Source organism: Labrus bergylta, chromosome 13 (genome assembly GCF_963930695.1).
Source record: "Labrus bergylta chromosome 13, fLabBer1.1, whole genome shotgun sequence".
Classification (NCBI taxonomy): Eukaryota; Metazoa; Chordata; class Actinopteri; order Labriformes; family Labridae; genus Labrus; species Labrus bergylta.
The window spans coordinates 27,735,342-27,761,449 of NC_089207.1; the positions used below are offsets into that span (position 1 = coordinate 27,735,342).

The window sequence follows — 26,108 nt, forward strand, 5'->3', positions numbered from 1 at the left end:
CTTTTCTAACTGATTTACATTACCGTTAATTTACAACCACTGTCAAAATGACTTTTTGCAACTTTAGTTCTGAAGGTAAATATTGACCTTTTAGTGTGCTTTTAAAGAAGATAATGTGCCTCAACATCTTGTTCTTAAATTCAAGCCAAATAGCAGTCATGCTGGACATTAAAAAATAGTGATAGCAGAATCAATCGTAGCACCTTAAGGTCTCTGACTCCTAAAGTAATTATAATGTGTTCCACTTATCTAAATAGCCCCTTCTTATTGACTGTGTGTCCATGGCTTGATTAATCCTGGCAGAAAGTACATTTTAAGCAGGAGATTAATAGTGCAGGGACTGTAACATGCCTGTCCCCTTGGCTGGGGAGTGTAAAGCTAATGTGGCGCTTGTTAAAGTTGAAAGGCTGCTATAGTAAATGTCTCTGTTGGACGTTTTCCAAAGGAAAAAAAAAAAAAGCAGGAGCCCAGGAGCAATTACACTGCAGCTAAGCAAGCCTCTGAGTGGTGATTGCTATCATGCATGCTAAATGAACAGAACAACCTCCAGTATGGCATGACAGTAATCCAGAGCTCTTGTGTTTTCAAGTACAGTCTTGAAACGGCCATTTTTCCCTCCCTGAATGAGGACTATGGGTCAGGACAGGAACATGTATCTAATGCTACTGGAATCAAATTGATAAATAATAACAACACTAATGATGTAAGAACTGCTTATACTGGTGTTTTTGTCCTCTTGACTTAGGCTATTATAAATCACTTAGCATTTTATCTCTGCCTTCCAGCACAACAGGGCACATCATGTCAGCACGGAGCAACTGTTTCATCTGGGAATAATAACACCTCACAGAGTTATGACGCTAACCATTTAACCCTTACATCTGAGCTTGATATGGTAGCTGCTTTGCTTTCAGTGTAAAAATGTAAAATGTTAAAGAGACACACAATCAGAAATGTAAGTTATTTTCCTCCTCATAGTGGTGGCCATGTCTGAACAAAAGCGTTGTGTTTGAAGCTTTAGTTGTAAATTCTTTGCAGGACTGTACAGATATATAAATCTGAGAGATCTATACACACCAGTGATCGCAGAGTTTGAAGGCGTCAGCAAGCTTCTGCTGAGACACAGAGTTTATTTATCTGCTTCTGAAAGGAGCAAGTGTCACCATATTGAGTTTGTTTCTCCCTGGTAGAGAACAATGGGTAAGAAAATCTGTTACAGTAAGGAACTATGATGGATTGCATCTTTACATTTGTATGGTATCAATATTCTGTAAGAGTTTATTATCAAATCTTATTATTCGATATGTAATTCATTAAATAAAACAGGAAAAAGACACAAAACGATGCCTTCAGTGTGTTTTTGTTTTAAAATCAACGCTAAAATGATGTGACTGAAAGTAATTAATGACAAATAAAATCAGCAGATCATCATACGTAGCATACTCTTATTGCATTTAATTTGCTTAAAAACTGACATAATCAATCAATCATCAATATTTGTGACTATTAATATTCTCCTTCAATCAAATTACAAATCAGCTTACCACGACAAGTGATGTCTATATGTTGATTTAATTATCTTTAATGAAAATGAGTTTGAAGAAGAATAGATTGACTTCTATCTTTATCTTGTATCCTCTTAAATTAAACTTGAGAAGTAAAATAATGAATACAGATATGGGAGCTATTGTTTTCCTTTGCTTCTCAGTCAGCCTTAAAATAACATGCAATGAACGTTTCATGTTATGATCCACTGTACAGTTCTTCAAACAGCCAGATTTGTGTCAGTGTTAAAAAATCTATACTTGGAAAGCGTAGCGGTTATATTGTATGTCCATGTACATAGCAGGTGGTCCAGGTTAGAGTCTTTGCAGCGTTTTAATCCCTACTCCCTCATTCCTGTCACTGAGCATCTGGTTTTCATTAATTTTGACGTAGTTTTGAAGAAGGAACGCCCCAACCCTTTTATATCTCCCTTTAGTCTGATCCCTTCGTTGTATTGCACTTAAAGTCATCAGGTTACATTTCTGTATTATCTTTAGAACTATGACATTTAGAAAAGTCATGTCAATTTGATTTAATCAGATGGCTAACATTTCTTATATTTTACTGTCTAGTTCATAAAGGTTCCATTCAAAGTCACTTTTCATAATTCAAATCAGAAGACAAGGTGTCACATTTCAATTCAAACAATCATTATTCCTAAAAAATGTATAAATAGATCACATTTTGTGTACATACAACAATGATAAGAGTATAATCCCCTTGTCAAAATGTATCTCACCAGGGCTTGATCTCCTCCTTTGAATGATGTGTTTTAAGCTTTAAGTATCATGAAGAGCAGCCTGCAGAGACCAAATCAAGGTGAGTATAGTGGACACACAAACAGACAGATAACTGATGATTGATGAGACAATCAAAATGCCGAGCAAGTTTATTTTGAATTATTTGATAAGAGCTGCTGCACTACAGAGATATTCACATACATATACATTAATCTAATACATGAGCCCATGTTCTTTATGGCACCGATAACATAACTTTTGATCAGTGTGATCACAGAGACATTTTATTCTCTCACATATTCTCTAGCTGCTGTTTTAGCTCGGAAATGATTACAGGATCAAATCAGCAGCATCTGGGACCTGAAATTAAAAAAGAACTCAATAAAACTGAGGTTATCGCTGATATTGTTGAGCTATGTTGATATTTATAGATGATGGCAGGAAGGTAAAAGCTACAGTAAGAGGCTACTCAACTTATGGAAAGTATAGGTAGGGTATATTTTCTATGTATGTGTGTGTGTGTGTGTGTGTGTGTGACATGATGTTTTTCCTTAAGAGGTTGTACAAATGTAAAAAACCCCAGCAGATGGCATTGCTTGGGAACTATTGAGGAAATCAAAGTGAGCAGTATAGCACACAGATAATGACCGAGTTTCAACAAATATATTAGCAGCAAAATGTTCTTAACACCAAATTAATGAAGAATACCACATTAAGACTGTTGAAGTGTTAATACATTTACATTTTGTGTTAATAGGCCTTCAGCTTTATTTCAAACTGTAGACCTGCATCATGATATCACATAAGCTTGTCATATTTAAAAATATATATATATATGAAAAAAATAATCTCCAAGGTTACAAAAAAAGTTATTTGATTGGAGAAAAGGTACATTTCAATGTGGTTTCTTTATAAAAGAAGTTAGAGCCACACACATTTTCTACTGAGATGGTATTTTCTTTAAAAGGGTAAGCTTTATTCAGACCAAATAATTCTCATTGAAAACTTGGCTGAATGCAAAAATCAGCTTTTTCCCTGATGAAAACATGAAACAAAAAAGAACTGAACTAACAAAACAACAGTCCATGACAGGCTGCACCTTCCCATAAACCAATAGTGTTGATTCATGATGGATTTGGCCTACTATTTATTCACTTAACAGAGTAAAGCATGCTATTACTCAGCTTTAAATCTCTTGTTATTTCACTAGTGAAGACAGACAACTCTGAATGGTTTTGCATGTTAAGATATTTCAATGTAACGCAGTCTCTCTTTTAATGAAATGGAGAAAGAATCATTTTTTCTGAAGAGTTTCGTCACAGCACAGTAGTATGATTTGGTGAATTACATAATAATAATAATAATGACTTTATTTATACAGCACCTTTTAAAAACACAGGTTTACAAAGTGCTTTGACAAACAGCAAAAAACAAGAACTAAGCAAACTAAACGTCTGTAAAAGTACGATATGGTAAAATAGCATATTGAAGTTTGAACTACCTTGCCGTGTCCGTGATGCTGTCATCCTCTCGCAGAGATGCACCACAGCGGAAGTGGTGGAAACCAGGAACCACGGGAGAAACAGCGCACTGCGAACGGGCATGACCCGGAGGAGAACGGTGTCCTGCTAACGCAGCTAGCCACCTGGATAAATAAAAAGACAACAAAGAGAAACATGGGAGGGTCTCAGAGCGTCGAGATACCAGGTGGAGGAACGGAGGGGTACCACGTCTTAAGAGTAAGAGCAGCTTTACTGCACAATGTGTTCCGGCTGTGCGGCTGCAGAGATAAGAGCTAACCTTTTAGTTATGGAGGTCTAAGGTATGAATATAGTGTCATAGAGTGGCAAACTCGCTCATTTTAAAGCTGCGTAGTTAACCAAAGCTATCTGTCAGTAAGTTATCTTAGTTAGTTACCGAGGTGTGCATGTGTTATCATTGACATGTGAGCCTGTTATACGCAAACTTTAGACAATTATTTCGCGTTATGGCTTTTTTGTCAGTTCATTTAAAGCCGTTAACATTCATTTAACTTTACATAAATATGATTCATGTTCAGTAGTCGATGCTAGAATAACCGGTGTGGTTACTGAGCGCATGACTAGGAGAAGATAGGTGTGTACGTTCATTCCGAAACATGGGCGGTTCTAGGCAGGGGCCAACAGGGTATTTTGATTTTATTATAAATGAATTCTGCGGGCCCAGGATATCTTCAAAAATATTCTGATAGCCTATTTTTATTTTCCAGCAAAGATGCTTTTTATTAAAAAAAATACTTCTAGGTAACACTAGTTGGCAACGTAGGCCTAAACGAAAACAAGATATTGAGAGAGCCAGCAAATATTCACAATTGAGAACCTTATAAAAAAAACTATTCAATAAACCCAGTTATTGAAATCTAGAGAAACCCTGATTAGATAGATTGTCATAATCACCAATGTTGATTTATTACAGGTGTATTAACTGCATTGGGCGATTTAATTTATTTTATTGTCATTATAAACTTAGCTATAAGCTATATTGGATATAGCTTATAGCTTCATTCATATGAATGAAGTGTCGCTCATTGACTGTCAGGGAGAAACAAAGGGTCAGGGGTCTTCAGAGGACTACTCTTTGAGACTTGTGATAGAAAACTTGAACTTCAGGTTTAAGATTCTTCCTCTCTGAACATCTTGAGCCCAGACAGAATACTGTAGAAGCAAAGATTTCTGTTACTAATTATATTTAAACCAGCTGATTTTTTTGAGCTAAACCGTGGTGTTTCTAGTAACTGTTCTTCTTATTTTGTTTTGTCAATTTTAACATTTAAATTGTAATTGTGCATACTTCAGAATTAAGATTAGTTCTAAACTTTCAGTGGATGCATTAATATTCAGCATACTAATCCAGGATCTCATTCCTTCACAGGAGATGTAGTTAGTCAGACTATATTACTGCCAATTAAAAAACAATTACTCTCCTATCCCTGCTCATTATAGTCTGTTTCCTGAGCTTAAAATTCTTTCTGTGCTGATGTCGACATCCAAGTTAGATATGTTTTCCATTCAGGGAGGCATAGCACTGCACAATACTGCAAATCACTGCTGTAACGTGTGCTTTTGTTTTCTCTTTCAACTCTAGAGATGTGTGTATTGTGTGTAAAAATCCTGCTGATCAGCTGTTTCTAAAATCCTCAAACCAGTAGGTTACATCTGGCTTCTAAAGACATTCAACGGACAAACACACCTTCGATTGTATTTTTTTTGTTGCCACATGACTAGCTGGCTAGATATTTCTATAATGCAGCAGGTGTTTTTGTTTATATGACCAGAATATGATACTGAACTGTAGTGAAGCACAATTTTAAACAGCTTTGTTATTTTTATTTATAAACTGTCTTTCTTGCTACATCTTAAAATAAATGATTTCCCTACAACATTCATTTTCACAGCTTGCAGAGCTTTGTTGTCTTATCTTTGAGATGTTGTGCCTTACAGGTGCAAGAGAACTCCCCCGGTCACCGTGCAGGGCTGGAGCCATTCTTTGATTTTATCATTTCCATTTGTGACACTAGACTTGTAAGTTGACTCTAATGGGAACAATCAAACTCGCTCTCGCTATTTGACCTGCTCTAGTAAGTCTCATATAAATGCTTTGATCTCTCCTAGAACAAGGATAATGACACTCTCAAAGAGTTGTTGAAGATAAACGTGGAGAGGCCCATCACCATGCTGTTGTACAGCAGCAAGACGCTGGCAGTGAGGGAGACCACCGTCACACCCAGCACCATGTGGGGCGGACAGGGGCTTCTGGGAGTCAGCATCCGCTTCTGCAGCTTTGAAGGAGCCAATGAAAATGTTTGGCATGTTCTGGTGAGTGTGGGGGAACATGCATGCTGTAGATACTATAAATGGTTTCAGTGATTAAAAAGAACACCCAGAACCCAAAATAAATTCTACGTTAAGTAATTGAACATCAATTATTGTAAAAAGTGAAGGTGCACAATTGAAACAAAGGAAGTGCATGTAAGTTGTGTAAAATAACTCAAATCAAAATCCTGAGTGAAAAAAGTAAAGAAACAAAAAACATAGTTTATGGACATGAATGATAACAGGCTGTGATAGGACATGAGGAGGGACGGAGGGAGATGTGACGTTTAATGAGGCCTACATTACATTAATATTTTTCTCTGAAGTTTGATGATGAAATAAACGCTTAAAGAAATGAAGGGTAACCCAAGTGGCAGAAGATGCCAAGATTATGTTCATAAATAAATAGTGGTAGATATTAAACAATCTTGGAAAATCTCAGTGAGAGAACGTATTATTAAGAAAAATTGTCCCTATCAGTGTTTTTTTTACTAAAATTGTTGTTGATTTTGGATTCATCTTATTGTTTCATTTATTTGTTTGGTGCACTTAAGTTTTAAGTTGATCTATATTATTATACATTATATTATATATATTATATATTATATATATGTACTGTGTATATATACTTGAAAAATCTAATCTGTTGCAGTGGATCATAATCTGTAAGAAAATCACATTTGACAGAAGTTTTTGGAAGTAAATTTAGTAAATAAAGTGGGAGGATGGGGCGCTGGTGGCTTATGGGTTCGTGTGCTTGCCTGATGTACGGAGGCCTGGGTTCGAACCCAAGCTGTGGCTCCTTAACAGAATGTCATTCCCATAAAAAAGCCCAAAAAATTAATCTAAAAAAAGTGGGAGGAAAATTGTCACATACAATAAAATATACGGTTTTCAATCCACATGAAGGGTATGAAACATTTTTTTTTTTTTAAATTAACAAAATACAACAAACAAGTGTGGAATAATTAGTATGTCTTTGAGATGTTTCAGTGTAAAAGCACAAAACAGGAACTACTCATGTGAAGTACAAATACCTTTCATAAGTTTTTGTAGAGCCAACAAGTATCACCTGTGATTTTATTTACCATCAGTTATTTGAATACATGTTGTCTGGTCCTAGGAAGTGGAGCCAAACTCTCCTGCAGCCATGGCTGGTTTAAGGGCCCACACAGACTACATCATAGGAGCAGACACTGTCATGAACGAGGTACTTTTTAATCAACTACTTTCCTTTGTGTCTTTGATTGTGCAACAAGCTCATCTGCTGTGTTTCTTTGCTGCGTCAACAGAGTGAAGATCTCTTCTCCGTCGTTGAAACCTACGGGGGGAAGGAGTTGAAACTTTACGTTTACAACACAGACACAGACAACTGCCGCGAGGTGGTCATCACGCCTAACTGTGACTGGGGCGGAGAGGGCAGGTATTGCAGTTATCTTTTGCTATCTGGAACATCCTGAAATTTGATCAGATATTGTTTTCCTTCTGTTCGGAAAATGGCAGAACTCAAAGATTAATTTGGCTAAGCAGCATAAGGTACAATAAACCAGATGTTGAAGGTAAATGCAAATGCTCTTGAGCTTATAAACCGTTTTTCTAGTCTTCCAACTACTCAAAGCGCTTTTACACCACAGGTCACACCCACCCATTCACACCCTTTCACACACTGATGGTAGTTATCACTATGTAGTATCATCCATTGTAACTAATCCCATTCATACACTGCCACCAAAGTGGAGGACACATCGGACATGTTGCCCAGCTGGGGATTGAACCCTTGACCTTCTGATTGAGAGGCGACGACGCCACCAACTGAGCCACAGCTTTTAGGTGAAAATCTAAACCTAATGAACAGACAAATAACTAACCAACAGCTCCAAACACTTATAATCCCAAATGAGATTATTTCAACCATGAATATTTGACCTGGTTAAATGTCAGTAGACGGCCAGGACACTTCAACCTAACTAAATAATTTTTTTAACAAAACTTTAACACCTTTATTATGTTTATGTTTATATTTGGTCGTTAGATTTAGTTAGGTGAGTTGTATAACTCCTTATTCATTATTTAAACACTGTCTGTTTCTATATTTAAAGTGAAAGTATTATTATAGTAATTGACAGAATTATTAAACATTGTTGGTCGTCAACAGGCACAAAAAATAACACTGAAAATTAACAAAGTTACCACAAACAAAAGTTTTGTTTTATGTCATTGCACTTGTCGTTTAAACAACTTTCCTAATTTGAGTTTACTGCAAACACTGTTACATGGAAACCAAAATAAAAGGTGGGCTAAACACTGCTCTGTCTTAGCTTTTAAAAAGAGCAATGTTGTGGAAAACAGTCACTGATTGACAGGATTTGCACCAGATGATTTTATTTTAAAGTATTTTAAATTCATATCTTTCCATTCAAATCTCATTATTAAGGTTGTTTAACATAATCTCTAAGGCTGCTGTGAAATGTTTCCTCACAGTGCCGTTTGGTTTGCCTCTTTTCAGTCTAGGATGTGGGATTGGCTATGGCTACCTGCACAGGATACCTACAGCGCCATTTTCAGAGGGGAAGACGATCAGTTTCCCTTCACAGACTCCCACTTCACCAGCTCCTCCACCTAAAGACGGCTTCACAGAGGTACAGCATCCACATAGAAATGTTTTATGTCATCTGGTCTTTAAGTTGGGAACATTTCCTTCAAGGATGTTTTGCTCAGCAGGTCCACCTGTCTGCTGTCGTTCCAACCACTCCAGTGTCTGTGTCTACTAACTCAACTGGTTTAGAGCAGTCTCTCACTGGATTATCTGTGACCTCTGACCTGACCTCTGTCATTAGCAGTCTACAGACAGGTAAACTATTATCTCTGTATAGCTATGATGTTTTGTATGACATCTCCTTTTAGACAACAAGGACCTGAAAAGAGAGATGTAAAAACCTAGACACACTTTACAAACCGGTTGATCAGATGTGTGTGATATGACTAACAAGAACTGTCAAATTATATTTCAGGAGATCATACTGTCCCAGCGTTCAGTCAAGTCCCCTCATCACAAAGTTTCCCCTCCTCTGTTGACCCTGCGTCCCCACAACAAGGTGAGTAGATATTTAGAGATGTTACAGTTTCCCAGGTGGATGACAATAGACCCAGCAAAATCTAATATTTTATTTATTACACAGGTTTAATGCCCCTACCTGGAGGTATACCAGCCTTTCCTAATTTACACAATCTCAACATGACCTTGCCAGATGTGGGTCATGTATTAACATCTGGAGGGAGTGGATTACAACATGCAGGTATTTTGTTTGTCAGGATTATGCTTGGCTAGTTGTTAATAATCTTAAAGGATTTATTTGATACTTTTTCTACTATCTTTAAATCATAGAAAGACTAAGCATGTATTCATGAAGTGCACTGAAATGTTGTAAGTGCGGCCACATCTTGGTAAAATTAATGTTCTTTTTACCTTTTGTCTCCTTTCTATTATATAACTGAGCCATACTGTTGCACTGAGTAACATATCCGCTCAGGAAGATGTATGTTTGCACCTAAGGTTAACTGACAGCATTCAACATCATACAGCAAAGACATTTAGTGTGAAACTAGGCGCTATTCATCACATCTAACCAATCAACAAAAAAAGCCAGATGAGATAAAGTATGAGATAAAGACTAAGGTGTTGCCAATTTGAAATGTGTAATACTTCTTCAGGTAGTGACTTTAGACACCTTTGGAAAGAGGACAACAGTTTTTGTTTGTATTTTGCTCTTCAGGTCTTCCACCTTTTGCCCTGCCTGGTGGGTTCCCCGGTATAGCACTACCCCCATCTGACTTTATTCATCCCCCCATCACTTCTAATGCTGCTCCTGCTGTCACACAGGATACCACGTCTCCCTCCACCCTCATAATGAACAATTTACTGACTAAAACCCCTATCCCATCTTCAGTGACCACCTGTGAATCCATAAATATCACAATGACTGCAGACTCCTCTTAGCAGTGAAAAACACTTTAAGGTAATCATTAACCATTCAAGTCTTAATTCAATAGAGCCAGTTTATTAGCTGCATGGCTACATTGACACAATTTCCTTTCCTTGTTACCACTTTTGTCAGATTTCCAGTATTTTGAGGTTACAAGAGCTACTTGCTGCTCTTCTCATATGCAGCAACACCAAAGTGTTCACAAGTAATGTGTATCCATATACTGCAGTCCTGCATCTTAAGTGCCGTTTGTTTCAGCAGTTCAAATATACACTTAGTCGCAGAAAAACTTTTAACTGTAAAATATGAGGGGAAGGAGCTTACTTTTAGTGTGCAAGTCTGTATCATTGCTTTTTTTTGTACAGAACCCCTGAAAAGTTATGTAACAAATACTACTACTACTTTTGCAGATCCTTAAGGTGAGTTTATGTCTTATCATGTTATATCTGACTAACAATTTAGGGCATTATTGCGCAGATATCACTGTGTGGAGAGATGATCTAACACATGTCAAAGTTTTGACAGTATGTTGCCTGTTCTGGTTGAATCTGTTGCTGTGACTGATGCTCACAATAAGGCTGTTTGTAGGAAAGCGGAAAAAAAAAAAGAAAAGCCAGTCACAAATACAAAACCAGAGTAACCTTTTAGGGGCTCTGTAAAATACTTGAGGTCTTTGGGGTTAAAGGGGAAACAACTTATACTACTAGGCCTTTTTTCTCTTCTAAAAGCAGGTTAGCTTGCTGAATTCACTGTACTCATTAAACGGGTAAAAGGGTTTGATTTTGTACAAAAAACATTTGTGAAGTGAAATATCATTGCCTTGATTAAACTAATGTATTTTCTCTAGCTCAGCCTCTGCTTTGTATTTCATTGTTTTATTGTTGTGAACATCCTAAACACTACGTGTAACAATGCAGTACCAAACAAAGCCACTGGGTGTCAGTATTATGTCAGAACATGAAGACAAATACTGGCAGATTGCTTCTATAATTTTCAGTCTTGGCAGGTGGCGAGTATGGATGTTAACTTCAGGATGAAAAGGAAAGTATCGTCTTTTGCACCATTCACTGTGAGAGAAAACTGTTTCCTGGTGTTTATTATTCACTCTTAGCAGAACTGCAGTTTGTACCAGAGGAGGAACACAGCCCTTGAAAAAGTAAGAGCATCAAAGCAGCATAATGAAACGATCCAGGAAACTAGTTTAACATGGGGACATTTTAAACTTTGTACATGGTACTGCTGCAATTTAACTTTGAAAAGTCACCTGTACAGCATATACAGTTTCCAATTTATGTTAATTAATATTCCTGCATAGGATTTTATACATTGTCATTTTTCTACATTTGGTTACTTTGAGCATTAAACGTAAGTATGCTGCCCCACCCTACATCACTAGTTGCCACACATTACATTCTCATGGCTAAGAACCTCAATTTAAAGCCTAACACTTGTGAAAAACAAAACATTTAGCCAAATCAATAGTGAAATCTTTGTAGTTCTATATATCGGCCCTCTCCTCACAGTAAATTAACATCTAGCAGCTGAATCATTTGCACCCTGGCAGGACCATGTTATTTTATCTAAACGGCCGGCTGCCAAGTCTCCCTTCGGCCCTTTAAGGCTTTATCTGTCTGCAACTTCAGAATAGTGTCCAGTTGCATTTTCTTCAAGGTACGTTGTCAGTTTCAGTGCTTTTGTCGGACCCTCAAACGATCCTTTCACCCATGTCCTTTAAAAAAAAACAAAAAAAAAAACCTCCCTCTCTCTCTCCATTGATCGAACCTTGTGAATAAGAAGTCTGGCACAAATCAGAGGATGCCGGCAGAGATCTTCCCTTGTGTGTCCTGCTCCTCCTGTTTTTGGCTGCTCCTTCTCCCATGAGCCCGCGGGGCTCAGCAGGCAGAGGGAGACACTTGGTCAGTTTGGCTTTGTTTTTCGTCACAGTACGAGGATGTCAGTATGAGATGATACTGGAGGAGGCGAGTCCTGAGCCAGCAGCACTCATCTGCAGATTTCCAGAGGAGCTAGACCTTCTCATGTGAGGGAGCAGGTAGGGGTCGCTCCCCATTTGGTGCACATCGACCCGGTCCTCCTTCCTGTATGCCAAGCACCGCCTTATGAAGGCCTGTAGGAATGGAGGATTGTTTCAAACATTTGCAGGCCAAACTGATGTGGAAAGGAATTCAGATTTTCTTTCTTTGATACAAAACTTTTCTTTTGCACACAAGTTCACTCACCTTTGCTTCATTACTAGAAACTGGCTTGACTGGGAACTGAACATCGGTAGCTTTCAGTATTGTGTTCTCCTGCAGGATGTCCTGTTGAGACTGATTGTGGCCAAAAGGCTGACAAGAGAGGAGACATGCTTAGTCATAATGCAGTAAAGATAGATTAAAAAAATACTGGGTTAGGATCTGTGTTGCTCTCCTTACCTTCCTTCCATAAAGACACTGAAAAAAGATGACTCCCACAGACCACACGTCCACCTTATTGGAGATCTTTGGAGGTTCTTTTCCAACCACAAAACATTCAGGAGGCAAGTACCTGGTCAGAAGAAAACAAAGTTGTTAATATCCCATTAGAACTACTCAGGTTAAATATCAGACAGATGTATATTTTATGTTACTCTGTACTCGTACTAGAATTCTTTACTCCTGTACCTTATTGAACAAATACCACTAGTTATATTTCATTTACAGGACCATTTTGCATTCTTTCAATACCGCCCATCCCCTTATAGAGCGTCACAGGAACGAGTCCTTAAACTCGGAAGTAAGTTAACATGTTAGCGCCATTAGCTATCGTCTAAAAGTCAATGGGGATTTTGAATGTGTTTGTGGTTAGACGTTTGAAATAAGGTTGTGGTTAACACAAGCTTAAGAGATGTTGGTGTTTTGTTAGACCACATAAACTACGTTAGGTAATACCCCCACTTGTGAAGTTTGAAGTTTTTACTCGTCTTTAAAAAGGCGGTTGCTAACAAGTGGATACATGTGACTACAGTGGTTGTCAGGGACATTAAACGTCATCACGCCGGACACAGAGGGCGGGAACTCTCTCACTAGTCGGAGGTGTCTCTTTAGGTTAAGGTGAATATTATGTTAGTAAACTATTTATTAAGCTACGTGGATTAGTTTATCAGAGATCGTCTGAAGCATAAGGCTAGCGACGTCACAATCATCCGACCGTGGTGTAGTTAGCTTTAGCATAACGTTAGCTTTTTACTTCTTTAACGCTTCAAACATCATAAAAATGGTGTTCATCTGTGAAGATTATCCTGCTGAACAAAACGCCTACGCTTCAGAAACGTGCATTAGGCACAGAGCTTATTTTCTGCAATGATCCAAAATCCAATGCCATAGGGGAATTCTCGTTAGACCCCATGGCGATGCTACTTCCGGGTTGGCCTACAAAAATATGTCATATGGTTTGTTCTCTATACTGTACATACTAGGGATGCAACAATACAGTCAGCCCACGGTTCAATACATGCCTCGATTTTTTGGTCACGGTTTGGTTCAGTTCTAACGGGCCGGGCCGTTAAAATGTTGTGTTAAGTATTTTAGGCAAATTTTACAGAACATAAAGGGATTTAGAAAGAGAGCTACTTTTTTTTCCATTTAAAAACTATTTATTTTACTTCGAAGCTAAACAAATTCAGGTGCTCTCCTTTCAGCCTATTGCAAAGTCAGATTTGATTTGAACATGAAGTAATCTACAATTAGCTCAATGAATGTCAACAAAAAAGTGCATTGGTGGCATACTGTTATATTTCTCTTTTAGTTATGATTATCGCTCCTCTCTTATTCTTGTAATGTTCAGTATTGTAAATATTTTGAGTATTAACAGCAGCTCAAACGATTTAAGAACACTTCAAAAGACATCAAACCTCACACTGAAGGTTCAGACGTGGTTTATGAGCAGTTTAGAGTTTTTAATAAGAGCAGTGAGGGTGATGCGCAGACGCACAGACAGAGGAGCACTCAGTTGATGTTGACAGACATCAGTTAGTTAAGAGCAAGCAGCCTGCCATGTAGTTCACATACTTCCCTGGTTAACATGTAAACTGTGGAGCAGATGATCAATTTCACTTTTTGTTTCTGTTTTTTCGCCCGTCCACTTACATGCGTAATGGCACGTTCCCCGACTCTCGCTCACCCGTATAGCTCTCTCTCCCTCTCACGTTTGCGGACCCTCAGTTATCTTTTAATGCATGTTTTTGACATAATGAGGGAGAGAGGCTTTCGGAAAAAGGGCGTTTGCGGCCATTAATATACCTGGTTGAGTGGGAAACACTGAGCAGTACATGTTTTCCAGTCACACATGCTCGCTCCACACTATCAGAAACTGGTTTATAGTGTAACGCTACTTGAGCAATGACTGCAGCCCGTGTGATCTATAGACTGTCACTGTACCGGCCCTGGCGGCCCTTCAGGCAGCCCGGCCCACCAAGAAGTGTCCCGGTTCTCCCAATTAGCCACTCCGGGCCTGGCTGCTCCTCACTGCTCGCCGTGCTAAAAGTAACGTTGTTGTCAGCGTCACCAAAATTTAGCGGGTGGTGATTGGCTAATTACTCAGTTGGCGGCCGAGGTTTCCTCATCCCTGCGCGCTGACTCATAGGCACACACAGACAGAGCGAATTTAGAGAGAAATAAAATGCGCGGAAACTAGTCAAACGTTGAGAATTGTTGCATGCCTAGTACATACTATATACATTTATTTGGGAGTTTGAGAGATATCATACCAATAGGTCCCTGCACCCTGTGAAGTCAAGTCCATCCCATCTACTCCATAGTTGTCATCATCCATGATTTTGGACAAACCAAAGTCAGTGATTTTGATTTCCCCACAGGCTGTGCCGTCCACCAACAAGATATTGCCTTGAAATCAAAGAAGAGAAAGTCAGCGCGAGACTTTAACACTTAATTGCAACAGTTTTGATATAATGGGGGAAACAGATATTGAAGTGATATTGAATTGACACTTTGTAAGAAGATGTTTTTACCTGGCTTGAGGTCGTAATGGATAATGGGAGGTTTAATTTCATTCAGGTATCTTAGTGCATTCACAATCTGCATAACTATGGACCGTGCCTCCTTCTCAGACATTAGCTTATGCTGCTTCAAGTAGAAATCCAAGTCGTTGCCTTCGCAGTACTCCATGACAGTGCAAAACCTGTTGAGTTAGAAGAAAACACTTTGAATTATGGTCCATAGCTATCATTAACCACCTGAACCTCAAAAGAGCTGAAGCTGCATGGAGAAGGGTTCATCAGAATACTAACGTGTCTGTGTCCAGTGAGAAGTAGTCGTATAGCTTCACAATTCGGGGGTGGTCCAGCTCCTTGTGTATTCTGTACTCTCGACATGCATGCCTGTGGAGAGGAAGGTAATTAGGCCTCTATTAGCAACCCAAGCATGAAGGTGCAGATGCTTAAATTTGCACTGACAGTTCTACGAGGGGGTTTATGGAGAAAAAGAACAACACACTGAAGAAGAGGGACATCAGAATAGCTGGATTAGTATCCTTCAGGTGAGGTTACATATTTAACCATGATTCAACATACTTGTGATAGTTCTCCTTCTTCTCTTCTCGCCAGTTTTTGTTAAGTTGGTGGATCTTCACAGCAGCATATCTTTGCTCAATCAAGTCAAAAGCCTGTGCAACATGAACACAGAGTTGGCATGTATTAAAAAAAGACCCTGACACAAATATGAATTCATTTGGACTCCCTGTAATATTGAAATCAAATGCCATACCTTGTAAACTTCACTGAAGCCTCCTCTTCCTAGAAGGTGTAGGAGTAGATATCGTTCATTCAGTGTTGGATGGTCTTTAAATCTTTGGATGGAAAAAGAGATAAGAAAATCTCAGTAAACAGATTTTACTTTTGCTTCAGCAATACACGACCAATTTAAACAAGAATAAGTAAGCCTAGTGTGTGTTGACTTAATATAACCCCTGCAGTTAAGGATACTGCGCTTGTGTTTACTTTGTAACAGTGTCGATGCAGGAAGTGTCGGAGAAATTGATTCAGACTCACTGTGAGCTGTCCTCGTTATTTATTCTCTTCAGCTCCCGTATGTGAAGGTTGCGCACTCTCTCCAGACGCTCCAGCTCTGCCTGGATCTCAGCTTCTTCCTATAAATGATTCAAGCACACAAACACAAAATTGCACACAAGGATTTCAGAACTTTGGATACAAGGAGAGGAACTCATCAAGCACACAGCTGACTGATCTATATTTAATATTTGCGGTTGACTTGGTACAGATTCTGTCAGGCTCTGCTTGTGATACTTCAAGAAAACAATGAGTACATCAATAAAGTACAGGCTCACAACATCCTGGGGGGGCAGGGTCACACAAAAGGAACAGTGTTTCAGCTTGAGGAGATACAAGAGAATAGTCATTTAATTATCTCACTGATGAAGAGGATTGATTGGTTTACCCCCTCTAACAAGGTTACCATTTTAGTGTATAGGTGCCCTTTTCCCTTTTGTAAACTGAGGCCTGGATACATTGAATGACTTGGGAAAATAATTGCATTCTTAAAAGGTTCTGTGCAGCACAGAAGACATTTTTTTAAGATTTTATTTTAATTTTTTAAAGAAATTTAAAAAAAAGTTCTAGTATTTTTGCTGCAGGTTGAGCATCGTGCAAACCTTCTTGAGATGTCCAAGTCGCAGTTTGAAGATCTCCTCCTGTTCATGGTACTCTGCTAGTGTCAGCCTTTTTTGGGGGATGAGAGAGATAAAAGAAGTTTGTTGTTAGCCACAGCACCCTCATTATTTTTTCATTGACCAACATATTTTATTATTCACTTCTACAATCCTGTTGAACTTCCCTTACAAAAGAATAAAGATAAAAATAGATTACATTTGACACATTGCCTTAGCTTGAGGATATCTAGAGCGATATCTGTGATTTCCTAAAGGCCTGCACTTACAGCTGAGGTAGGCTGGGTTTTAGAAAGGGATCACTTTCTGCTCCGTTCACTGCCTTGGTTTTGCGTTGCTTTGGTTCTGAATTTGTGGTTGGTGCTTGGGTGTTGCTCGATGATGGGGGTTTCCTCTTGGCTAGAAGTTTTCTCTGCCTCTCGATTTCCTCTCTCTGTTGATTTAGCAATTCTTGCTGTCTGTTCATAGAAAGAGCTTCATGTTAGATAAGAACCATTTCTATATCTCCATTCATCAACACAAAGACAAAGCACACAAAACATGAGAGCCCTAACATTATTTCATCATAGTAGATGAATCCAACATTTGTGCCACAGAAATGTGCTTTTCACTACACAGACTTTAAAATATGAACCATACTTAGCTCATAAGACCCATGTGGGCATCCACATATATACAGTTTGAAATATTGAGTACACTTTAGCAAAGCATCAAAATGAAACATGATATGACTATCTCATTAAAGCCTCTTACTTGACAAGGTTTTGGAAGGCATAACCATCAGTCCACTGCTCTGTGAAGGAGGCTCCATGTCTCACTGTAGTGAAATGTCCTAAACGAAGTCTATCCTGCATGCTTTTCTCTCGACAGGCCTGCTTCTCCTGGGTGCTCTAAAGAACAAATCCGAAAACAAAGCCATGCATGTGAGTTTGCAGAAGCAGGTAAATGTGTTCACAAAGGGTTAAGAAAACAAATTCATTTACCTTTTCTATGAGCAACTTCTTGCTCATGGTGATACATTTATTCAAGCGTTCCTTGTACTTTTCAAGTAATTTTTGTTGTTCATCTACCTGTCTCCTGAGATCACAGTTTGCCTATAAAGAAGAAAAAATCTTAATCAGCATCTACACATATTCATTTTTCTCCTGATCCAACAATGAATCAAAACCTTATAAATGATGTTTAGTATTAAATGACTTTGGCAAACATGATCTAATTTGTTTTGCAGTGCAGTAACACAGCTCAGTGAAGTCTTTCTGGAAGGCAGTAAGCAGATACTCTCCTTACCCTTAACAAATCATCTATTCTGCCCTCCTTCTTCTCGAGGTCGAGATTCTTAGTGCTTTCAAGGGCAGCCAATTTCAGAACTGTAAGGTCAGTCTAGAGAAGGAAAAAACACACACCAAATGTTGGAGAAAAAAACAACAACTTTAAATCTCAAACATATTTAAGAGCATCTAAAAAGAGTGAGTGGGGTCTTAACTATTCAGAGCCCTTCCCCTAACCTGAACAAATTTGACTGCTTGTTGCTTTGGATGCGTCATGTGGTCCCCAAAAGACAGACTAGTAGGAGAGGGACTATTTTGTCTAACCTGGGAAAGAAGGGAGAGAGAGAGCACTTCATTTATTACAGGGCAACAACTAATGGAACACTAACAAAATGTTTTAAAGTTAAAATTTTGCCGTAACTTACAGCTGTGCCCTGAGCGGAGTGGGAATGTGAGTTCTGAGGTGAACGAATCACCGGTGGGAGACCTCTGACGGGACTGGACCCATTTCCTCCCTGGAACTTAAAGTAGGAAAGGAAAAGTGACATCAATGACTATGGTATCAAAACAGTAGACAAAGGGGCTGCCTCACTGTTATTTAGCAGACAGAAGTGAATTATGCTTTACATAGTGGAACAGTAAGACAGAACACATCCCCTACATCTATTACATTCACACCAACACTGCAGACTTACATCAAAATAATCACTTATTTTGGGTCCTCGTACAATTGATTTCCCTGTGAACAGAAAAGAGGGAAACTAGTTAAAAGAAATTCTACAAGACAGAGCTGAAATATTACTAGTTTAACACTGAGACACACCTTGGCTGCTCTCTGATTGGATCTCAGGTTTCCTTTTTCTGCCTCTGGTTTCAGACTGTTTTTTCTCAGGGGTCTGAAAGGAATTGTGTAATTAAAAATGTATCATTGCACTTTCATGGTCAAAGCCTGTGTAGCACTGCCTTTATAGGATAAGTTCTTTACTTACAGAATAAGCAGGAGAGCTGCCTCGTTTCATTTCTGACCCCTATGTAGTAAACAAGACAAAATACCATTACAATTAGACACTTCTTATGTTGTTTGACTGTCATTGTTTTTAACACATTCTAATACGTGTTCCCTTGTCATAGTACTTTTATTTTGTTAGAATGCCAAACTACAAGTCTGATTAAAAATTGCCTTTCAGATAACTCGAGAGCATTTACATATGTTCGATGCTACCATGTACTTTTCCAAAAGAGGAAAATAAAGGAGAACTCTGAAAGGATTAGCGAGAAATAATTAGTGATTTACAGATAAAGCTGGGTCGCAATGGCAACAGGCAAAACAAGTTAACCCAGACTTCCTTCTCCCCAGCAACATTTTCCAGCTCCTTCCTTCCTTCCCAGGCCAGATGGGATATACAGTATAATCCCTACAGTTAGCTCTGGGTCTGCTGCCGTCTCTTAAGGCTCAGCCCAGACACCCTCCAGATGAAACTCATTTTGGCCGTTTGTACCCGCAATCTTATTCTTTCAGTCACTACCCACAGCTCATTGTCTGTTGCCACTGCGACCCAACATGGAAAAGCAGAAGAAAATGGATGGATGGATGAACAGATACATTAAAAAAAAAAATAATAAGGCAAAACCAAAAATCAAAGTGATCACAATCCTGTATTGTCCTCATAACCTTTGTTTATCACAAACCTCTACGACAGATACCTCTAAATACCTTTTTAAGGTCAATGCAATGAAGTGCTGGTCTAATCTGCATGTCCCTTATGCATCATGAGGAACAGCCTTTTGTATGTATAGCAGTCAGAAAATGCTAACTTATGTGGCCATAAATTGGGAGGAAAAAATATTCTGCACAATGTAACAAAATGTGTTACTGCAGCCTCATACCGCATTCAGACAAACAATAGTACTACAGATATACAAGAAAAGGGGCGGTAGAGGTGTGGGTCTGCTGCTTGAGCTTGCAGAGAGAACATACAATACTCAGTGGGGACATTTAGGTTTGTTGACCATGGTTAACAGTGTTTGGGAAAATAATTAAGTAACACATACCTTTGAAAAGAAGGCTACTTTAAACCATAAGTCTTATTGTCTGCTATTCTTATTATTGCAATGCAAGTAAGGTAATTATCACAGTAAGCATGCAGTTGCCATTGTCACTTATTAATGGGACTTGGCTATTAAGCAATGAGCAAGAATGAGACTGAAATATTAATGCATACATATCTTTCACAATAATCTATTTCTAGAGATGATGTCTGAATATTATAGAACATGTAAATGTAGCGTTTCTCCGTACCTCTGATTCCTTGTCGCTTGAGGATCCGAGGCTCCCGAAACTATGATTTGAACATTCATTATTGGTCAAACCCTGAAAAACAACACACACAAAAAAGGTTTAGGACACCACTAAGAGCAGACACTAAAGAACATATTCTGTTCCAAACAATGATAATTGTTTTCTTCTGCATTGTCAAAGCACATACAACTGCACTGTAAATCCTTGTTTTTAAATAAAGTTATTATTATTATATTCAAGCTTTTACTCACTTTGGTTCCCCCGCTTGTGCTACCTGTGCTGCCCCCTGTGCTGCCACTGACCCCACCCATAAAGCGGGCCTCCAGCAGCTCCTGTCTCCGGGGATCCAGGCTGTTCAGCTCCTCCATGGTGCCTGGGAGGGTTGACAACAATTCAGTGTGTGTTCGTTTTTCAAGGATCAGCTTAATTACATCATCTCAATGCCCACTCAAAAGAAGATGACAGAGTGGCAATGAGCTTGAGAATAGTTTCATGTCCTGACATGTGACATTGAAGACAAGTCTAGAGTAGATGTATGCCTATTCACCAGTGACATGACAGTTTTCACTCTACATTTGTGCAGTACAGAGGAGATAAGCAAGATTTTCATGCATTGATCTTGTTACCACTACCATCTAAATGTAGCAGCTTCATACTACTTCCAAAAAAATATAAAGTCAAAAAATTATTTATTGCTGCCGGGAAGGCAGAAAAGAAGTTCATTAAATGTGGCCTTTCTTTGCAACCAACGCTATTATTCTTTGAGCCTGAGAGCAATGTTTGGACTGCTAGTAGGTACTGATGAATGATGCACTGCTGTGGGACTGTTATGTGAGCTCCCTGGGCTTCAGTGTTGCAGAACAATCAGAGGGGTCTGCTCACTAAACCTGTGCTCGAAAGAGACAACCATTTTGAATCAGCAAAAGGAATTTAACTGAAAAGAATGTCAAATCATGAGATGGTCTTTTTAACAATATAAACAATAAAAATAACAACTATGAATAACACCTAGTTTCCAAATAAGATTCAAATGAAGAATTTGCACCAAATAGATGAACAAACTAACTATTCTCATCCAGTTAAAGCCAGGCATAAATAAACTAATACAGCAGAATATGGTATAAATCTTCACCTCCAACAACTAACTGCAACATACCAGAATGTTTAGAGAAATGCAGATGAAATACACTTTACAGCAAGGTGTGCAGTAAACCAGTATCAATACTGGCTACAGTATTACATTCTGCCTTGACATGGACTTATTGCAATACCATCATCACTGGTTTAAATACACACACTGATGTTGTTTATTTTGGTCAGCAGCATTAAACATTTCTCTCTAATTTTGAACAAACTCTGAATAAATGGTTGTAATAGGTTTTTCAGTGCTTTGTAAATTATCTGTGCTGTTTTGATTTCAACCAAACCATAAAATCTTAAAGCATGTAAATTAATGAAGCTAATTAGGGAATTGGTGGTTCCATAGTAATCACAATTTGATTGTAGTGGTCACACGAGACAACACTGATTGCTCAACCTACCATCTACAGTGGCAGGAGTGATTTGTTGCAGACAACGGTTCAGATCGAGTCCCCCAGTCTTCTGCATCTTTTGCTCTGACTCTCAGAGCAGCTGTCTCACACGCTCACTGACCAAAGGGCACCGCTTCCTCCTTGTGTCAGAACAGGTGTCACACCCACTTAACGTTGCTGTTATTTGCTGCAACTAAGAGAGGGGAGAAAACAAGTTTACCTGATTACTATGCCACAATTGACTTTCATTGTAAACATTAACATCAGCTCTGAAATGAGGCAGAGCCCTTTTGTCAAGACGCTGGCTCTGCTCTGGGTGTCAAGAGTGAAACATGCAGAAGACCAGGGGGACTCAAACTGAGATGTTGTCCATCACAAATTACTCCTTTATTTTATCCTTATTAACCCATCACTGTGGCTTGTAGGTTGAGCGATCAGAGTTGCTTCGTGTGTGCACTACAACCATGGGCATGTGTTTTTATATCAATGATGACGGTATGACAAAAAATACATGTGGGGGCAGAACGTAATACCGGTGCTGGTATTGATACTGGTTTACCGCCCACCTCTAAAAGCCATACAGATGATACAAACTTAATGAGAACTGAACACACAGTTAATTTGTAAAAACACAAAATGATTCTGTATTGCATTGCAGGCTTGTTTGAAGGGAAGAAGGAGGGTCGTAGTGTGTGAATATGCCATCATATGGGAGGTCCCTTTTAATACTCTACTGCGATATAATACAGTCACCACAAAATAAAAATCTTGTGTCAAATTGCAACACCACTACTTTACAAACAGGAGAAGGCAAAGCTATTGTATCATCTAATACTAAATACAATCCATATGATTTCAGTTCTCCAGAGATATGACTTATAATGATAAATAAACCTTAAAAGGAAAATGCTTGTAATAATGTTAATAAAGTCATAAACTATGTTTTACATCAACATCCTTGTTGACATAAAATATAAAACTAAAAATGCATTCATAAAACTTTATCATCTCAAAACACCTTCAATCATTCTTGAACAGGACTGAATTTAAACCAGAGCTGCATTATTAGACAACAACTTTAGCTATTCTTATTACTTAAAATGTAATTCATTGTCCTCTAAATCAGATATATTGCCTACTATTAAGTTATGTATACAATGCCAGGGTTGGCTCACAGGGCCACTTAGTGAATTATTTGATGCCACATGAGAAATGTATCCTAACAGATATGATACAGAAAAGAGCATGGAGTAGGAGAAGGACATTTCCTTAACATCGTCTAGACATAAGTAAAATGTTTGTTTTATGCGAGACAAGTGCAGAAACTATCGCAGCAGCCATGGGTTGGAGTCCAACCTCGGCCCTTTGCTGCATGTCATCCCCCACTCACTCCTCCCAACATTTTCAGTCTCTCTTCAGCTGTCCTATCTAATAAAGGCTAAAATGCCCCCCAAAATATTTTTAAAATAACACACACACACAAAGTATCTCAACAGTCAATTAATGGCGTCAAAAAAAAAAAAACTAACCACAAAATTGAACTCGCACTGACCACACACAGACCTCACATGGATCAGAACAACTTAACCAAACTTTGAGCAAACAGCTATATGATGGATTACATAGCAGCAGAGAAGATGACGAAAGTCATGCGTATATTTTGAAAGACTATAAGAGTTAAGATTAAGTTAAGGACTCGGTGGTAACAAACAATGATGCTTGAGAGATTTAACAGCAAAAGAGCAGTAAATTTAACCATAGGATGCATAGTATTTTCAGAAAATTAGAAGGACACATCATTCATGCATGAACCCCACTGTACCTTCACCTCATACAGAGGCTTGTTTGACAACAGTTAAGAACCTTTGCCGCTCTCCTTTACCCGTGACACAAGATCACATAACTATCACTACCTTTCCTAGCATACTCGTGTGGGTTAACATAAAAATGAACAGTACAAATCTGAGTAATAATCATGCAGCAGATCCATCTCCTCTTCCTCAAACCAATTTAGAGACTATGAAGTTGGCTTGTCACATTTCCCATCATGGGTCTGTGACTTCAAATCATATTTGTATTCATTTTGCAGTCATCAGTGTTAATGTAACTATGGTCAACTCAACTATGTTATAGCTTCCAAAATGTAAGGTTAAACTTTTCATGATGTCATTAACTAGCAAAACCACTTGACAAGAAGTATACAGCAGCACTATATTCCCCACATTTCTCCTTGTAATCCCGAGACTAACAAAGACTGGTTTTCTCACCGTCTTTCCACAGTATTTAAATTAATGAAACCATTTCACCTTTCATAGCCTACCTCTTTGACAAAGTACATTTTAAGTAGTGAGTCAATGCCTTGAAACTTCAACATTAACAATGAAAATTCACTACAACCATAGTCTTTATGCAAAGCTTTAGCTTTAAAACAGTCAAGTTTATTTATCTAGCACAATTCAGCAACAAGGCCATTCAAAGTGCTTCACACAAGACACCAAAAGCATCAAGACAAAGGGACAAAGAAACATTACTTCTGTTATATGGACAATATTTATCATGCTCAATAATTTACTTTTTCCACACACAAGTTTATGCCAATTTCCCAAAATGTATACAATATCAGCTAAGTGGTATTTCTCAATGATTTTCCTATGTTTCAAACATGAAGGCCACAGTGTGTGAGTATTATTTATATTCAAGCCCCTGCGAGAACAAGTGGTTGAACCCTTGCAACCCTTGCTGTGGATGTCATTTTAACTCTGTGCTGCTCAGCAGTGACCACCTGTTTATTACAGACACATGTAAAACACATCTCTTACACAAATAACAAGCATTATTTCTACATAGACTCACTCACTTGGCAAAGCTTTAAAAAACAACAACATAGACAACAAAGTCTACCCATTGTGTTCAATTTACAAGTGGCATACTGATGTAGACAGCCATCATTGATTAATGTCACACTGGCAATACAAAAAAAATAAGAAGCTATATCAATGTCAAAAGATTTGCAAAAGTCTACCATTATTTAAATATTAGTTGAACAGTCCTGCTTATCCATTCTGTGTTCATACGTATTGCATTAGGTTAGCAAGATAAACATATGAGCACATTTTATTGTGTTATCTTTAGCATCCTGCATGTGTCCTACGATGTATCCTTCATTTAAGTGGGGCATCTAGACTTGCCTTAACACTTCATTCATTACTTAAAGTTAGTAATACTAAAAGGTCAAACAAGGCTACCTACCACCCTGTGCAGTAGCATCAGTAGCTTAGCTTAAAGACCATAACTGCACTTATTACTCTCATGTTTAATGCATTTAACGAACCTGATGATGATAAACATCAGTTAAGATAATATTGTTGATATTATTCAGAGAAACACATGAACTCACAAAGGATTGTTAACAATACGTCGCACACCTAACTTCTTCACTGCTTGCTAACAGTCCAGTGATATACCGTTAACCATAAAGGAGCTTGATTCACTCATTCCTGATGTTTTAATACATCTCTCTCTGTGGTGTTTACTTATAACAGCAGCGTGCTTTCAGACAGATGCACCGACTACAGCGGAAACCCTTCAGCTCCATAAAGCTTTATCACCATTATGCATGTATTTATCTTTATGTTACTGCACAGAAACACGGTCCTGTGTCCTCGCTGCTACCAGCTAGCCAAACAGGCTCCATTGACTTTGGATTTGACGGGTTACTGTAACGTTAGCTACCAAGATGTGTTCACTCATTTTAAAACTATTTCCTTTCGCTGTGCACTATAACGACCAAAACGAGCATGCTGAAAACAAATATGCGGTTTAAAATGTTTCACGATACCTTCCTGGGCCTTCACCACCGCCGCGGGATGTTGCTGAAAACACAGTCCGTGTTGGGGACGTGGAGAGCTGGGACCAAAGATGGCGTCCCCTCCAAACTTCCACTACTTTGGACACTCATCAAGCTACTTTTCGTGTGTTGGCACCGCCGCGCACACGGTTTATCTTTCACGTAGACAATGAAATTAACGGACCTACATGCCACAGTTGCTTTGACGTGGGTACAGTAACTTAAACTGTGTCAAAATGTGTAATTGTAATCTGTTTTAGGGCACAAACCTCTTCACACTCCTGACTCCAGAGCCACCTCTCCGTCTTCAAGTGGTCGATATGAAACGTGACGTCATGCATCGTGTGCAAAACTCTTATCGCGAT

At 38.6% G+C, this 26,108-nt stretch overlaps 2 protein-coding genes across 3 annotated transcripts; one reads left to right on the top strand and one right to left on the bottom strand.

Moving 5' to 3' along the window:
* Positions 1–3,808: 3,808 nt before the first annotated feature.
* On the top strand, positions 3,809–10,965 carry LOC109997098 (Golgi reassembly-stacking protein 2). 2 transcript variants are annotated; one of them, XM_065962120.1, is made up of 10 exons: positions 3,809–4,024; positions 5,765–5,845; positions 5,936–6,139; positions 7,260–7,346; positions 7,429–7,559; positions 8,643–8,775; positions 8,855–8,987; positions 9,148–9,231; positions 9,316–9,432; positions 9,910–10,965. In XM_065962120.1, the coding sequence occupies exons 1-10, from the start codon at positions 3,824–3,826 to the stop codon at positions 10,131–10,133; spliced, it is 1,395 nt and encodes a 464-aa protein (XP_065818192.1). In that variant the 5' UTR covers positions 3,809–3,823; the 3' UTR covers positions 10,134–10,965. The 2 variants fall into 2 exon arrangements, with proteins under 2 accessions (XP_065818192.1, XP_020507126.1); XM_020651470.2 differs by having other exon boundaries at positions 8,858–8,987.
* Positions 10,179–26,054, bottom strand: tlk1a (tousled-like kinase 1a). The gene is given in 24 exon segments (XM_020651468.3): positions 10,179–12,244; positions 12,357–12,464; positions 12,552–12,663; positions 14,864–14,999; positions 15,125–15,294; positions 15,404–15,493; positions 15,686–15,777; positions 15,879–15,960; positions 16,163–16,260; positions 16,783–16,849; positions 17,067–17,255; positions 17,551–17,687; positions 17,781–17,891; positions 18,085–18,177; positions 18,303–18,389; positions 18,491–18,586; positions 18,761–18,804; positions 18,889–18,961; positions 19,055–19,093; positions 20,365–20,436; positions 20,616–20,737; positions 25,735–25,771; positions 25,773–25,811; positions 25,813–26,054. Coding segments are annotated over 24 exon segments (2,307 nt in total). The 5' UTR covers positions 25,855–26,054; the 3' UTR covers positions 10,179–12,073.
* Between the last annotated feature and the right edge of the window lie 54 nt (positions 26,055–26,108).